This window comes from Onychomys torridus, chromosome 5, assembly GCF_903995425.1.
Source record: "Onychomys torridus chromosome 5, mOncTor1.1, whole genome shotgun sequence".
Lineage (NCBI taxonomy): Eukaryota > Metazoa > Chordata > Mammalia > Rodentia > Cricetidae > Onychomys > Onychomys torridus.
In genome coordinates this window covers 105,312,185-105,328,210 of record NC_050447.1, presented here as the reverse complement: position 1 = coordinate 105,328,210, position 16,026 = coordinate 105,312,185, and the positions used below count along the sequence as shown (strand labels likewise).

The window sequence follows — 16,026 nt, the reverse complement described above, 5'->3', positions numbered from 1 at the left end:
GTTTCACTTATTGATGCTCACAGGTTAGCAAGGCTAACCCTGGAGAGCTTCGTTGAGTTCCTAGGAGAATCTTTATTTGCTGGTTGGGTGCTTGGCTGTGTGTGTGTGTGTGTGTGTGTGTGTGTGTGTGTGTGTGTGTGTGTGTGTGTGTGTGTCAGGGGTGGTGGGGTGGGAGGCGTCGAGAATCTGACTCAGTTCTAAAAGGATCCTGGGCTCTTTACTCAGAAGCTGGGGGCTTTGGAGGGAACCATCCCACAACAGTGGAAATTCTCTCCTGCCCAGCTCGCTTAGGCAGGAGAGGCTCCTAAACAGTGGTCTATATTGATCAAGTTCATCACCTTCTGGCTCACCAGAGCAGTACTGTGCAAGGGGTCTGAAGACTGAATGGATGGTCTGGAAGGAGATGTCACTGTCCAGAGACCTCCTTGCCTCTACAAACTTGATCCCTGGCTGCCCAGCTAGGAAGACTGAGTGGATGTTGGGCCTTCCTCTCCACCACTACTCAGACCTTCACTGGCCTGGAATATTTTAGGTGGTTGGGGGTTAAGCTGTCTGGGGAGATAGGAACTAGGAGGTTCTTTGAAAACTCAGTTGAGCCTTTACCAGCAGCTCTAGCTCTAGATAGGCTTGGCAGGCATCAAAAGGTATTTCCTCAACCAAACCTTACATCCACTGGTTTTAGTCCTGCTCTGCGTCTCTCTCTTGCAAAGCCGCAGTGTGATCTGAAATGAAAGTGTTTGCACAGTGTTCCACCCCACCTCTGCCGTGAAGCTGTTCTGTCACCCTGGCAGCCCAGCACCCTGAAAAGCACACACTCCAGGGCCTTCCCAATCCTTTGAGTTGTGGCAGAGGATGTGGAACTGACCATGAAAAGCCCAACCTAGACAAGAAACTCCCGGGTCTCTGGCAATTCCTTTTAAAACACTTCAGTCCCTAGGGACAAAGGCCTAGGAGGTTTGTTGACTCTTGGCGTATTAGAAGGGATTGTTTTCTTTTCAGGGGAGGAGAAACAGTTGTGATTTTAAAAATACTACCTTTCCCTGTCTCTTTGAAAAAAAAATTTTTGTGTGTGTTCTTTGGCGTAAACAGTGAATGGCAAAAGACAGGCCATTGGAAGAAAAAAGAGTAAGAATCAATGGGGACATGAACACCAGCTTTGTAACACAGCAGCACACTGCACAGGTAGGTGCCTGCCTGGAGAGAAGACAGGCAGAAATCAGAGGTGCACAAGCTAAACACCCCTGCTCTCACACTTGTGGAGGAGTCTGTGGGAGCAGTGTTGAACATGACTCCTGTGAATGGAACCTGTCCCCCCACCCCCTCCCTCTGCTGATCTGCTTCTGCTTCATTTTTCCACCTAATTTGTCGGTATTACCTATTGTAACAACCCACCCTGTTAGTGTCACTTTTGTGACCACTGAGTAGCTAGAACCCCAAGCAGTGAAGTGAACCCCAAGCTTGTTTGTCAGCTAGACTTAGGCAGGATCTTCCGTCTATGCCTGCCCCAGAAGGAGCATCCTCCAACAGGCCCATTGCTCTCTTCACCTCCAAATGTTTAGATTCCAGGCCATCTCATTGTCAGGAATAAGACAGGCTTCATTTTCCCAAGAGTGGAAGGGATGACAAGGAGGCCCAAGTTTCTTCTCTCATGATTTCTCAGCACTTGCAAGACTCATTAGGATTTCAGAATGTGCAAAGTATCAGGGACCCACTGCTTTTGAACTTATCAAGAAATCAGTGTCCACACCCAAGTGTTCACAGCCAAGTGTCCACACCCAGGCAAATGTTTTAGTTCACTAAAAGGTAGTTTTGTTTTGATAAAAAAAAACAAAACAAAACACCGAAATTCAAGTTGCCCTGAGAATTGCCTGAAGACAGTTTTGGAGTGTTGAATTAGCTTTATGCCAAGATCCAGTTTCAACCTTCAATCAACTGACTTGAAAATGTCTACCTGACTATCAGCTGTTTGCAAAGCTTAATTGGGCTGCTGAGGGTCTCAGGGGGTGAGACACAGGCAGACCTCTGTGTTGTGCTAACTCCTGCATGTCTTTTTTTGTCTAGGGAATCCTATTAAGGGAAGGCCTATCCTGGATATTATAAGGCCATATCTGAAAATGAAACCACAAATATTTTGATCCCAGTATGAAGTTTTCTGCGACTCAACTCTGAACCCATTTTGGTAAAACCCTCTACTCCAATCTATCACCACAAAGTGTTTTGTAGATAAATCATGAGTTTTATTAAAAAAACAAACAAACAAACAACCAAACAACAAGCAGTATGCCTGGGCTTCATAAAATTTATACACGAATATATACACAGACACAAATAATATTAAAATAAAAATCACACTTGTTTTCACGTGGTGGTGGCCCTGGCACCCCACAAACATAATGTTAACTTTTCCTTTAAAGAAATTGCTTGGCCCAAGAAGACCACAGTTAGGTAACCACTAATAAAGCTGTAGCCGTTGCCTGCAACATTTCAATTCAGGTTTCAAAAATATATAAATAATTTAATTACAAAACCCAACAACATTTCCCCCTTTTTTTTTGGCACAGTGAAGCATTGGTTGATAGCAGAGAAAATGTCCAAAGATTGACAGCTCTCTTACACTCAGTCACGCCTGCGAACACCACATACGCACACCCAACAGGGTCTCAGAACCCCAGATAGTAGTCATATCATTTATCCCATGGAGTGGTTCCCTGATGTACTTTTATATTTTTTTGTGGGTGGGGAAGAGAAATCAGCTGAAGGTGCAACAAAAATAGAAGGAGTAAACGGGAGAGGAAAGGCTTTATGCAGGAGAGGACAGGCTTGGCCAAAAAAAAAAAAAAAAAAAAAAATAGAAAAGAACGGCTTTGACTCTCCTTTAAGTTACAAAAGACAAAGGAAACTATTCTGGACTAAGTTAAAACACTTGGGTCAAAATGCTTAACTTTAAGGCACGTCTGAAGGAGATTAAAAAAAAAAAAATCTCTATTCCTCTGGAAAGTGGAAGGTGCTCAGACCGGGAGCCTGCATTCCAACCTCAACTAATGGAGTCCCCAACCCCACCCCAGGCCCTCTACAGAGCTCAGAGCTCGCTTCAAGCTAGCAGCGTCTCCACGGGGTAGGACAGGTGCAGGCCGGGACCGCAGGCCGAAGCCGGCTGCAGGGCCGCGGGCAGCCGTAGGGGGCAGTACAGGTGCGCTGCGCCGCTGGCGTCGGGACCTCGGAATGGCTTAGCTGCGGCCGCCGCGGACAGGGGCGCCAGCAGCAGGGGCGCTGAGGGCTGCACCTCGGCTCGGCGGGACGCCAGCTGCGTGGGCTCGCCCGCGCCGTATGCACAGAGTGGCAGCAGGGAGCCCCCGGGCGCCTGGGGAAGGAGCGTCGGGTAGGCACGCAGCGGCGGGCAGGGAGCGGCGCCCCAGGGCAGCTGCACCCCCAGAGCCGTGTCGCCGCCGTCGCGGCGGCTGCGGAAAGGCTTGCTGAGGATGCTGTCGATGGCGAAGGAGCTGGAGAACTTGCTCGCGGGGCTGGAGCGCTCCTCCTGGCGAGCAGGCGAGCGCGCGATCGGGGAGGACCGGGCGGCAGGCGCGGGCTGCGGGGTCCCCTCGGATCCGGGTGGAGCTTCCTCGGGCCGCAGCCCCGACCCAGGGACTGTCGTCCGGTGGCTGAGGCGCTTGCGGCGGCGGCGGAAGACCCCGTCGGCGAAGGTGTATTCGCTGTTGGGGTTGAGCATCCAGTAGTTGTCCTTGCCCCAGGGCCGCGAGGGGTCGCGCAGCACCTTGACGAAGCAGTCGTTGAGAGAGAGGTTGTGGCGCACCGAGTTGCGCCAGCCCGGTGTAGCTGCCGCGGAAAAAGGGGAACTTGCCCATGAGGTACTCGTTGATCTCGGCCAACGTCAGCCGTCCGCCCGCGGAGTCGCGGATGGCCATGGCGATGAGCGCGATGTAGGAGTACGGGGGCTTGGGTCGCCGCGTGTACGGCTTGCTGCGCGCGCCCTCGCCGCTGCCCACGCTGCCCGCGCACTGCCCTGCCGCAGAGGTCTGCGCACTGCCATCGGCCGCCTCGGAACCGTCCTGGGAGCTGGGCTCGCCACCCGAGCTCCTCTCGCCGCCACTGCCCTCCAGATCGCCGGCGCCGCCGCCCGCCGCTGGACTGTTGGCTGCGCAGTCCCCGTCAGAGCCTAAGGAGTCGTCGCCAGCGGCAGACAGCGGAGATGGCGCGTCGCTGCTGCCGGTCCCCTCCAGGTCACTGCCCATCTTGTCCCGGTGGGCAGCGCGTGGGGCGAACACCTCCAATTTCATGCCGGCGCTGGTGCTCCCCGACCGGCGCTGTACCCTTTTCCTGCGAGGTCGTAGGAAGCGAGTGGCGCGCGGGGTGGTGATCCCGCGCACAGAAGGCGGGCGTCTCCCGGGAGGGACCGCTCCTGCCTCTTTCTGAGAGAGGCGCTTTTCCGTAGAAAGGTCCTCTTCCGCTGCAAAGTTTTTTTTGGAGGGATTATGAGTGTTGGGTGAATTGAGGGGAGGAGAAGTTGGTGCGGTGCTGTCCTTACTCCGAGGTTTGGAGACTTTAAGCACAATGAAAGCGGGTGCCAGAGCAACCTCAGGATTTCGTTCAGGGAGGAAGGAGCCGGCGCATCTGCTATCCGTCCAGGCGTCCAGAAGTAGTCCTTCGTTGGACGCCCAGGTCTCAGGCAGGGCGTCCTCGAGGCACCGAGCTGACGTTCGATGGCGTACCCGCTACTCTTGAGGACAAGACGTCTTTAGCCTCGAGAGCCCATGGAACTCGATCTTCGTGGCCGCCGCGCCCGCAGCCGCCTTGCCATCGCCGGCCTCCCGGGCAGCATGTCCGCGCTGGCCGGCCGCAGCAGAATCTCGCTTCCACCTTCGGCCCGGCCCAATATAACCCTGCGGCGGCTCCGCGGGGGCGGGGCCTGCCTGGGCGCCCACGGCCTGGGGGTGGGGGAACAAGGTGGCCGCGGCTCCCCCCACGGCGCTCAGCAGGCCGAGGCCACGCGGCGGCGCGGCCACCGAGGCTCTCCCAGCGCAGGTTGTTTGTTTTGGGTCTGGCCGGCCCCGCCCTCCCGGTCTCGCCAATAGGGAGCGAGCGCGCGGCTGCGGTGTGCGCGTGTGTGCGCCAGTGCGGCCGCCCCGCCCGGCCCGCGGCGCAGGTAGAAGCTTCTATCCTCCCGCGGCCACCGCGTGGGGTTTCTGCTCCCTGGGATTCACTGAGACGATCGTGACACTGTACACTGTACCTGGTAGAGCTGACACATTTTGATCCCCCCACCCACCCACCCAGTGGGACACATAAAAGGGCCGGGCCCAGGGACTGGGACTTTGCATAGGTCTGGCCGCCGTCCTGAGCCGAGTGCAGGGTGCGTTTTTTGGCAGTGAGAGCTGCGACTCTTAAGAAAGCAAAGCTCCCTGGTGATGACTGAATCATTGAACTGCAGAAACCTCCCGGAACAGCCTTTGCATTGACCTCTTCCCGGAGCCACGTGCCCTTCTTATGATTTCCTTTCTATGGCTAACGTTCCCACTTGTAACAATTACAAACCCTGAGGTTGAAATTTTGAGTCTTTTTGGTTGATCGTGCCTCTTGCTCCTTAGCCAGCCTCCGACTTTCACTTTTATTTTGTCATACCTGGCTGGAGGCTCCGGGGAGGGAGGCAACGCCTCATTCTTCTGCGGGAAGATCGCGTTGCGGGAAGGGTGCCAGGCTCTGCCTGCACTTGAGTCCTTCCCGAAGTCCCGAAACGTGGGCAGAGCCCACAGCCGTACAGTTCCTGGGTTTGGTAAGCCCAGAATCACAGGAGGGTGTGTGTTCTTTGGAGCCTCAGCCAAGAGCAAGGAATGTTTATCGCCATTTGTCTCCAACCACCCTCTAGGACTTGCCTTGACTTCAGTGGCACCGGTGTCAGACAGGAAAGGAGGCCCTTTCTATTCCCCGGACTCTCCGGACCTGCGCCAACTCGGTGTCAATACTCCAAGGAAAGGGGGCCCTGGACCCGGAAGGGTGCCCTTCTGACCCTATGCCTACCACGCCAGCTTCCTCCTTCTTCCTGCTTTTGTTGCAAATAGCGTCGAGGCTGCGACTATGTGGGAGCTCATCTTTGAAGTTTATTTTATTACTTTCCACCATTTGTGTGGAAAACATACACAAGCTTCTCTTATCTCCAGTCAAGAAGTTGTAAAGGCGTTCAGAATGCAATGGGCACCGTGACAGCCAGGGAGGAATGTGATATTTTATGTTGTGGATTACATGCGCCGCTGAGACTATGTAGGGGAATGGCTCCCTCCAGTCCCGAAAAGCCTCACCTTTCGAGGGTTTTGCCTTAGCTTTCTAGCCTTGGAATAGAGGGTTCCCAGGTCCTCTCCAGGGGAGTGAGTTGGGGCGAGGAATTAGCCCAGCAAGGAGGCAAGGCATTACTTTGGCCAAGGATAAAAGACATTCTTAATGAAGGTTGTCCTTGTTTGAACTCTGGAGGTAGGCAGGGCAGGACAGGAGGACTCATGCTTGTTTAATGGAGGAGATAAGTCTAGGAGGGTTGAGATTCAGAAAGGCCATGAAGGGATTCTAGGCCTGGGAGCATTGGTGGCTGCCAGGTAGGGTAGCCCACCTCACCTGAGTCCTGCACTCCTCCACTTCCCACTTTCTTACCCAGCATCCTCTCTGGCCGCTAGCTGCAGCAGATACTCTCCTTATCTTGATCTTGGGTAGATCAAGAACTGACCATTCCTTATTCCTATTAAGCTGACTGTTGGGCAGATGGGAGGGGAGTGGGGATGGAGAATTCTCAGCGGGGCAACCTTTTCTATTTTGTGAGTTCCTTGGGAGACTGGAATGGCTAGGCAAAGGACTACTACTACTACAAGGACTTTGGAATGGAAACCCCCTGGGAGAAATGGCTGGGTGCAGCCATCTGGAAAGGGGAAAAGGAACCTGGGAACTAGGATATAGATTCCTCCAAGATGAAGTCATCTTGTCTTCATGGCTGTGTCTCTTATTACTGCCCCATCAATGTAATATGCTGAGAAAAAGTTGTATTTGTCTTTAGTTAAAATTAGAAAGAAAACTGCTCTATCCTGCTGCAGTTGATTTTGGTATTGTCATCCTTAGTGCTTGTTTTGTAGCTGGGGAATCATTCACCTTCTGTGGATGGTAAGAGAAAACAGTGAGGAACGATATCTGTTCTCTGCATCTCTATCCACACATTCTCCAGGTTGGGGGGCGGGTTAAAAGTTTAAAAGAATAGCCACTGACCCTTCCCATCTACATTTTCTCCACAAGTTGCCCCCCCCCAAACCCCAATGTGGAGATGTATCCTCTCTAATTTTGTCTATTTAGGATTATGTTATTGATGGATTAATAATAAGTGTCTATTACCTAGAGACAAAATCCTAATTACTGTAGCATGGTGCAGGAAGGTAGTTTCCAGGAATGAAAGAAAGCCTTCTTTATTATAATAGGCTTCTAGCTAGGTTTGATCCTGGAGACACCGATCCACCCTTCATACCTGACCAGATTTGAGCAATTCTCATTGCTCAGTTTAAGTCCAGTTTCCTTATTGTCTGATGTTCTTTAAACTTTCTATTTGAAAAGCAGAATAGCTGTCTTTTGAGTATCTTTGCCCTAAGTTAATTCTAGTCTTTAAAATGCTTAACTTTGAGGTTTCTGTTTCTAGAACAAATTAAAAATCAGACCTTTCCTGGTGTTTATCATGGGGCGAGGCCTGTTTTCCCATGAACATAAATGACTCTCACCTTTCAGAAGAGTGCCATCATGTTGATGTTACAGACTGTGAGGATGGTTCAGTCAGGAAAATGCAAGTATAAGGACCTGAGTTCAGTTCCCCAGACCAGTGTGAAAGTAAAGCCAGGTCTGGTGGCCAACAATTTTAATTCCAGCACTGGGAAGGCAGAGACAGGTAGATCTCTAGGACTCACCAGCCAGCCTCCTTGGTTAGTTCTAGGCCAGTGAGAAACTGTACCTTAAAATATACAAGCAAAGCAGCTACCCAAGAAATGACCTTTAGCTTCTACACACATGTGCATAGGCCCTTCAGACCCACACATAGCTATGAACAAACACACGCATGAATATACACAGAGCAATAATACTAACACTAGCACTAGTACTATTAATATCCGCAGCCACCAGATTTCATACTCTTCTAGGTAGTTGCTCTTCATGTCTTCAAGTTTAGGGAGGTCATTTTGGAAAGAGACTGTCTTTGGAATTTCAGAAGACCAGTTTCCTGGTGTTAACTCAGAAAAGTTGCCAGGAGGAAACCAGAAAAGGGAAAAGAAAGTCCCTGGGTGAATGAACAATTCCCTTCAGCCATTTACTCCTAGTCTATGACCAGCACCCCGACCTGTATTCCAGAAAGAGAAAGTCACAAGCCTCCTGCTTGAACACCTGGTGGGACTTGTTAGTTGTGTTGTCCAGAAGAATAAAATATATTTAGCAGATCATGTAAGAAAGGTTGTGGTGACCTGTTGGTGGAGGTGTCGGTGAGCCAGCCCCACAACCGTGAGTGTGGGAGAGCTGTCCCCATTACTCATCTGTCATGTGGCAGCATGGGCCGGGGAGGATGCCCCCAGCCCCATCAATGCCTGAGGCAGGTGCGAGAGCTGGCCCTGAGGTCATAAGAGCCAGAGCGGGACAGCTGTCCCTGCCCCTCATCAACTGCGCTACTCTGGAGAATTGTCCCTACACCATGCCTGAACAACACAGTAGAGTTGGCCCTGAAGATGTAGGTTTGGGAGAACCAACCTTGAGGACATGAGAGCAGGAGAAATGGCCCCACCCTTGCTCATCACTGCAAGGGATAAACTAGTCAGGGCAATGCTGGAGAGCTCACCCTGGTAGTGAGGACAAGAGAGAGCTGGAGGGCTGAGCAACCCTGCAACTACCCAGGCCCAGACCAGGGTTATGAGTTGATTCACCCCAACATCCACCCGCTCTGTGATCTGCTGGAGCATGTGAATGGAACAGTCCTGCAGACCCAAACCTGCAGGATCTCCACAACACAGGGCAACAACAGGATTACCAAGAGGAGTCCCAGTGAGGGTCCAGCATTGACAGTGTAGCAGAAACCAGAGGCCTCAAACCAGACCAATGACTCTGCAATGAACACTTGCAAGTAAAGCTATATGGATAAAAGGGTTTACTGAGTGACTCATTGTATCCCACTAAAGCTTCCATGATGAGATTGGGTTTTCTTTTCTCTTAAATTTTATTTTATTTTACTGGGAGTGGGGAGCTTGCAAGGGCAGAGGGTGGATACAAATGGATGGGGAAATGAATGATATGGAGATGTATGTTGTGAAAGATACAAAGAATAAATAAAAAAGAAAGTAAAAAAATAAGGTTTGGGGTGGACCTGTGAAGAAAATTATCTATCTATCTATCTATCTATCTATCTATCTATCTATCTATCTATCATCTATCCATTTACATCTATGAAGAATCCATTTATATACTTGGTATAAAGAATTTGGAACATATTCCAAAGGCGGGGGAGAGACAGAGAGAGGAAAAGCATGTTAAAATGCCCTGCAATCATCATCTACATCAGCATTTATCAGTCTGTGAGCACCTTGTGTGACTCTATCTTCCTCACCCTATTTCTTTTCCTTTCTTTTTTTTCTCTCTCTCTTACAGTTATTGGGAATTGAATCCAGGGCCTGTGCATGCTAGCCAAGCACTTTGGCACTGAGCTATATCCCAAGTACTTTTGTTTTGTTTTTGTTTTTGAGATAGGATCCTACTTTGTAATCCATGCTGATTGTAACCCAGGGGAAGCAAGCCAGTAAGCAGTACCCCTCCATGGCCTCTGTATCAGTTCCTGCCTCCGGGACCCTGCCCTGTTTGAGTTCCTGTCCTGACTTCCTTCAGTGATGAACAGCATCATGGAAGTGTAAGCCAAATAAACTCTTTCCTCCCCAGCTTGCTTTATGCTCATGGTGTTTCATCACGACAATAAAAACCTGAAGTCAAGTTGGTACCAATGTAGTGGGGTGTTACTGTGATAGACCCTACTATGTTTTGGGGAGGTTTTGGAAAGACATTGGAAGTTTGGGTTTGAAAAGCCAGTGAGTGTTGAGACCTCAGTGGGATGTTCCATAGGAACTTAGAAAAGTATATTGAAGTATATAAGTATATTGAAGAACAGTGTAGAAGATGGAGGCCTGGTTTGTGAATTTTCAGAGGGAATATTACAGACTCTATCAGGGCAGTTTGCTATTTTGATTTAAGATTCCATGGTTCTGGTAGGCTGGGGCTGAAGAATCACCTGTGATTAACAAGATACTAGAACTACTAAAGCAAAAATTTTGCTTTTCTGAGATTCTTAATTCTGGTTGACTGGATTTTAGAAATTATTGGTGATTAAGAAGAGACCAGCATCACTGAGGTGAAATCTTCTGGGAAGTGTTTACTGAGAGCACAGAGAAGCTGTATTCCAGAGGCCACCAAGGTTGCACCTCCTACTGGCAGCTGGACTTGGTGATGTGTAAGAGTCACCCAGGTGGTACTGGCTTTAAAGACATGAAGGGGTCATGGAGAGTAGCTGAGGCTTGGCACTGTGAGAGGCCAGGAGAAGCCATTGGTGAAGCTACAGCCTCAGTGGCAGTTGAAGGCTCAGGACTGAAGGGGTCACGCAAAGAAGTTGAGACTTGGCACCATGAAGAGAGCCTATGAAAGGCTGTTGGTAAAAATGCTGCCCAGTTGCAGCAGGAGACCTCAGTGTTTTGGAGATGCCAGTACCATGGAATAGCTACTAAGAATAGCAGCATCAGTGGAGTGGAAGCTGCTGGAGCCTAGAAGATGAGCTGTGTGTGCTGCAGAGGTCAGAGCCTGAGAAGTGACTCAGGCTCTTTGGAGGAGCTCCAAAGATCAAGAACGAATCCCAGATAATTGGACATTGAGTTATTCATATTGTTGGAGTTTGGTTTTGCTTGGTACAGATTGTGACTGTGCCCTGGCTCTTCACTTTTGAAGAGGTATTTAATTTAATTTTGACTTTTAAAGGAGGCCACAGATTAAAGACTTGTACTTTTAAAAGAGATTGGACATTTCAAAGAGACTGGAATTTTAATGTGTTTGAATTTGTGAAGACTGTAGGACTCTTAAAATTATTTATGACTTTAATATGAGATCTTGGAGGTGAATAAGAAAGGAAAAGTTGTAGCTTAACAGTGATGTGTTTGTGTGTCAAGTTGACAAGGGTCAGTTGTACTGGCTGGTTTTATGTCAACTTGACACAAACTATTGAACAGTTGGAGAGGAAGGAGCCTCAGTTGAGGAAATACCTCCATGATACACACCTACAGGGCATTTTCTCAGTTAGTGATCAGTGGGGGAGGGCTCAACCCATTGTGGGTGGTGCCATTCTTGGATTGGTGGTCCTGAGTTCTATAAGAAAGCAAGCCAGTAAGCAGCACCCTTTCATGGCCTCTGCATCAGCCCCTGCCTTCAGGATCCTGCCCTGCTTGAGTTCTGTCCTGACTTCCTTCAGTGATGAACAGCATTGTGGAAGGGTAAGCCAAATAAACCCTTTCTTCCCTGACTTGCTTTATGGTCATAGTGTTTCATTGCAGCAATAGAAGTCCTAACTAAGACACTCTAAGTCTAAGCCTTATTAAAAATGAAAATAGGGGCCAGTGAGATGGTCCACTGGTAAAAGTGCTTGCCATGCAAGTCTTGTGACCTGATATCCATCCCAAGAATCTATAGCAGAAGGAAAGAACTACCTGCAAAGTTGTCTTCTGACCTCCACCACTCACTGTGGCAGGTGCACGGGCATGTGCACATGTGAGCTTATGCACACATGTTCATCTATGCATCATCATGTGCTAGGAGTTTTTTTTTGTTTTTTTTTTTAACACATTTGGCATAAATCCATTTAAGCCTTCATGGGTTTCTATTGACAAGACACTACAGGGCCAATTTACATTTATTGCCTCAAACCTGATATGTTCTAGTTATTTAAGGACCATTTGCATTTATTTATTGTTTTTATATAGTGTGTATGAGTGTATGCAGATATACGTGTGTGAGTGTACATGCATGTGTGTGCACGCACATGTGGAAGCCGGAGGTCAACCTTGGGTAGGGTATGGTTCTTTAGCTGCTATTTACAGTGTGTGTGTGTGTGTGTGTGTGTGTGTGTGTGTGTGTGTGTGTTTGGTTTTGGTTTTTGGTTTTTTTAAAAGCAGGATCCCTCATCTGGCTTAGAACTCACTGATTAGGATAGGGTGGCTAGCTAGTGAGCACCAGGGATCTACCTATTTCTGTCTCCCCAGTGCTGAAATTGCAAGCATTTAACTCTATGCCATTCTGGAGAATGAACTCAGGTCCTCATGTTTGTGGGGCAAACACTTTACTGACTTCAGTCCTTTTACTAATAGTCAAAAATTGTATTTAGGCTAACTATGGTCCCTACCATGTTCACTGCCTCTGGGATCATTATTGTTTCTAGAGATTTACAGTGGACAGTGCTAGGAAGAAAGTTTTCTTCTTAGAGAAAAAAATACATCGTATTTCTGGAGGCTTGAATAAGAATGGTCCCCATAGGCTCATATATTCAAATGCTTAGTCACAAGAGAGTGGAACTATTTGAAAGGATTACAAAAATTAGGAGATACGGCCTTGGTGGAATAGGTGTGGCCTTGTAGGAGGAAGTGTGTCACGGGAGGTGGGCTTTGAGGTTTCAAAATCCCATGCTGGGTCCAGTTTTCTCTCTTTGCCTACAGATCAGGATATAGCTCTCAGCTACTGCTCTAGCACCATGCCTGCCTGTGTGTCGTCACGCTTCCCACCATGATGATAATGGACTAAACTTCTGAAACTGTAAGCCAAAATGCCTTTCTTAAGAGTTGCTTTGGTCATGGTGTCTCTTCCGAACAATGGAATAGTTACTAAGACACTTTTTCTTATTTAACTATTTGTTTGTAAAGTAAACCTTTATTGATTTCATCGGTCTTCTTCTCCATGTTGGCTATCGCTTCAGCATAACTGCCTGTTTACTTCATCACTATTGTGTATAAAAATCTCAGTTCTAAATATAATACTGAATTCTTTGAAAATTTCATAGAATGTGTTTTGCTTATCTCAACTTATCTGTTATTATTTTGGGAAATCATCCCAATTAAATCAGTAACAATGTGATAACTAAAAGCAGTGTGAGTGCCAAGCCTTTCCCTTTCTTGCTGTGTTTTGGCCCTTAGGGCTTAGATTCCATTGGCTGCATAGTCAAATTGCCAAATCTGAAGTTATTTGAGATAATTAGTCTCTAGTGATTAAGCTGCCAGCTTGATATTCAGTTAACCCTGGTTGCTGCCTTACCTTTTATTTTCTCCATTTTCCGCCTCAGTTTGTTTCACAATTATGTAGTACCGACCTGGTTTTACAGTCAAAGCTGTGAGATGAGGCATATTCAGAAAAATTAGTTTTCATCCTTCTTTCTTTACTCTGTCCTTCATCTGTCCATGGGAGTGATTTGATGACAGATTTTCATCTTCAAGGGCTGTCACATAAAATACCAGAGAACAAGTAGCTTAAAAAATACCAAGTTATTTTCTCTTAGTTCTGAAAGCTGGAAGTCCAAGATCAAGTGTGAGCAGGACTGGTGTTTCCCGGAGTCTTGCTTCTTGCCTGGCAGGTGGTGTCTTTCTTGTTCCTGGGTCACCCTCTGTGTGAGTCTGTGTCTTCATCTCCTGTTATAAGTGCGTCAGTCACACTAGATTGGAAGTCTACTCTCACTCTGAAGATGCCCCTCATTTGTTTTGAGACAGGGTCTTTCTGTGTAGCCCTAGCTAGCACCTTAGACTCACAGAGATCCACATGCCCCTGCTCCGGAGCATTGGCATTAGCAGAGATCCACATGCCCCTGCAACCAGAGCATTGGCATTAAAGGTACATGCCATCACCCATGGCCTAAAGACCTCACTTTAACTTAATCACTTCTCTCATGATTCATGTCTAATATGGTCTCATCTTCAGGCACTGAGGATTAGGCCACATCAACATACAAATGTGGGGATGGCAGAATTCATCCTATGACACAGCCCATTTAAAACACCCAGGCAATATCCCTGTGCACAGTGTCAAATACTCATTATAGTTATAGCCCTCGATGCTTCTCTTGACAAAATATCTTGGCTATTACTCCACAGCAGTCAATGGCGATGGTCCTATTTGGAAGATAATGTTTTGACTGTCAGTTGACTCAGAGTTTTTTGGCTGTATATTGGCTTTTCATTCAATCTTTTGACTGTAAAGAAGGTGGGAGAGATACCTGAACCATAACAGGAAGAATTGTGTATGAGGCCAAATGGCTTTGAACTCTTCTCGTGTGCTAGCCTGAAATCCCAGATCTTTTTATTAGGCCCATTTTCCCAAGTAGTATGGAAGCTTCATTGAATTTGCTAAATACCACTGAGTCTGGGACTTAAGCAGGTTGTATTCCATTCTATACAAACGGAACTATTATTTCTAGATATGTAATTGTCAGAATATCAACTGCAGTAATAAAATGTAGCTTCTATTAAGTAGTGGGAAGCCAGGTTGGTGAGATGGCGGGTGAAAGAGCAGCCAGGCCGGATAATCTGAGTTTGATCCCCGGGGATCCCGGGGTGGAAAGAGAACCATTTCCTACAAGTTGTCCTCTGATCTTGACATGTGTGTGACACCCCCAAATAAACCTAATAAAAAACATTTATTTATTTATTTATTTATTTATTTTTATTTATTTATTTATTTTTATTATTATGTGTTTTAATTTTATACATCAGCCATGGGTTCCCCTGTCCTCCCCCTCCCGCCCCCATCCCCACCTTCCCCCCAGCCCCTCCCTTCCATTTTTTTAAAAAAGATTTATTTATTTATTATGTATACAGCATGTATGACCAGAAGAGGGCACCAGACCTTACTACAGATGGTTGTGAGCCACCATGTGGTTGCTGGGAATTGAACTCAGGACCTCTGGAAGAGCAGTCAGTGCTCTTAACCTCTAAGCCATTTCTCCAGCCATCAAAAACATTTTTAAGTGAGAATTTTTTTTTTTAAACTTGCCCAAGAAAAAGCTGAGCAGCAGGAAAGAGGCCAGCCTGAGTTATATCAATCCACGTGTTACTTTCAAGGTTACACTCTGGGTAAAGCTGGGTTTAGTGGTACTGCCTGGACACAAGGCAATCTTGGGTCTCCCTGAAGGAGACAAGAATGGCCTTTCCATCAGCCACAGAAGAAGGATGTTTCTGCAGTGCTTATAATTACATAGAAGCTAGTTATAGTCAAAATTTGCTTAAATGTAGTCAGGCCCACATATCCATGGGTATATATCCATAGGTTCAAATGACAGCAGGTTAAAATTATTCTAGAAAAATAATTATACCTGTATAACACATGTGGATGTTTCTCTTTATTCTTTCCTACACTATATAGCAACTCAGCTACCTAGCACTTCCCTTGTATTAAGCATTGTAAGTCATGTAGAGATGGTTTAAAGTATACAGGAGAAGGTGTGCGGGTTCTATGCAAATAGTACATCATTGTATGTAAAGGACCCGTATATCGTTGAAATCTTAGAGTATTTGCTGGAGTTCCCTTCATAGTGCCCTGGACTTCTAAGGTGAACTACTCCAGGCTCACTTTGCATTTCTTGGTACAGATCTAGAATTATCAATTTATCTAAGGAGCCCTTGTTTTTTGGGATGGGATGGGGATCAGAAACAGTTTTGCTGTAAATCGGGGCACTAGGGCTTTTCAAATCTGAGACCATGGCGGTCCTGAGGAGTGACTGTGTTTTCTTCTCTTATCATTTATGAGTCAGACTGACATTAGCTATGACCATCAGGCCTTTGTAGCAAACCTGAGTGTCTGTCTCAGTGCCCAGAGAGTAGGCACAACGTGTTTTTTGCAAAGCACTTTCCTTTGTGCCCTTTTGTTTTTGATACTGCAAGAGCCTTTCTCTTATTAGATCAGACTAGTTGTGTAAGACTTGGAAACCGAGTGCAGAAGATGACTTGG

At 47.4% G+C, this 16,026-nt stretch overlaps 1 protein-coding gene across 1 annotated transcript; it reads right to left on the bottom strand.

Annotated features, from left to right (window-relative positions):
- Nucleotides 1-2,868: 2,868 nt before the first annotated feature.
- On the bottom strand, nt 2,869-5,027 carry Foxq1 (forkhead box Q1). The gene is given in 2 exon segments (XM_036186754.1): nt 2,869-3,826; nt 3,828-5,027. Coding segments are annotated over 2 exon segments (1,203 nt in total). The 5' UTR covers nt 4,296-5,027; the 3' UTR covers nt 2,869-3,091.
- Between the last annotated feature and the right edge of the window lie 10,999 nt (nt 5,028-16,026).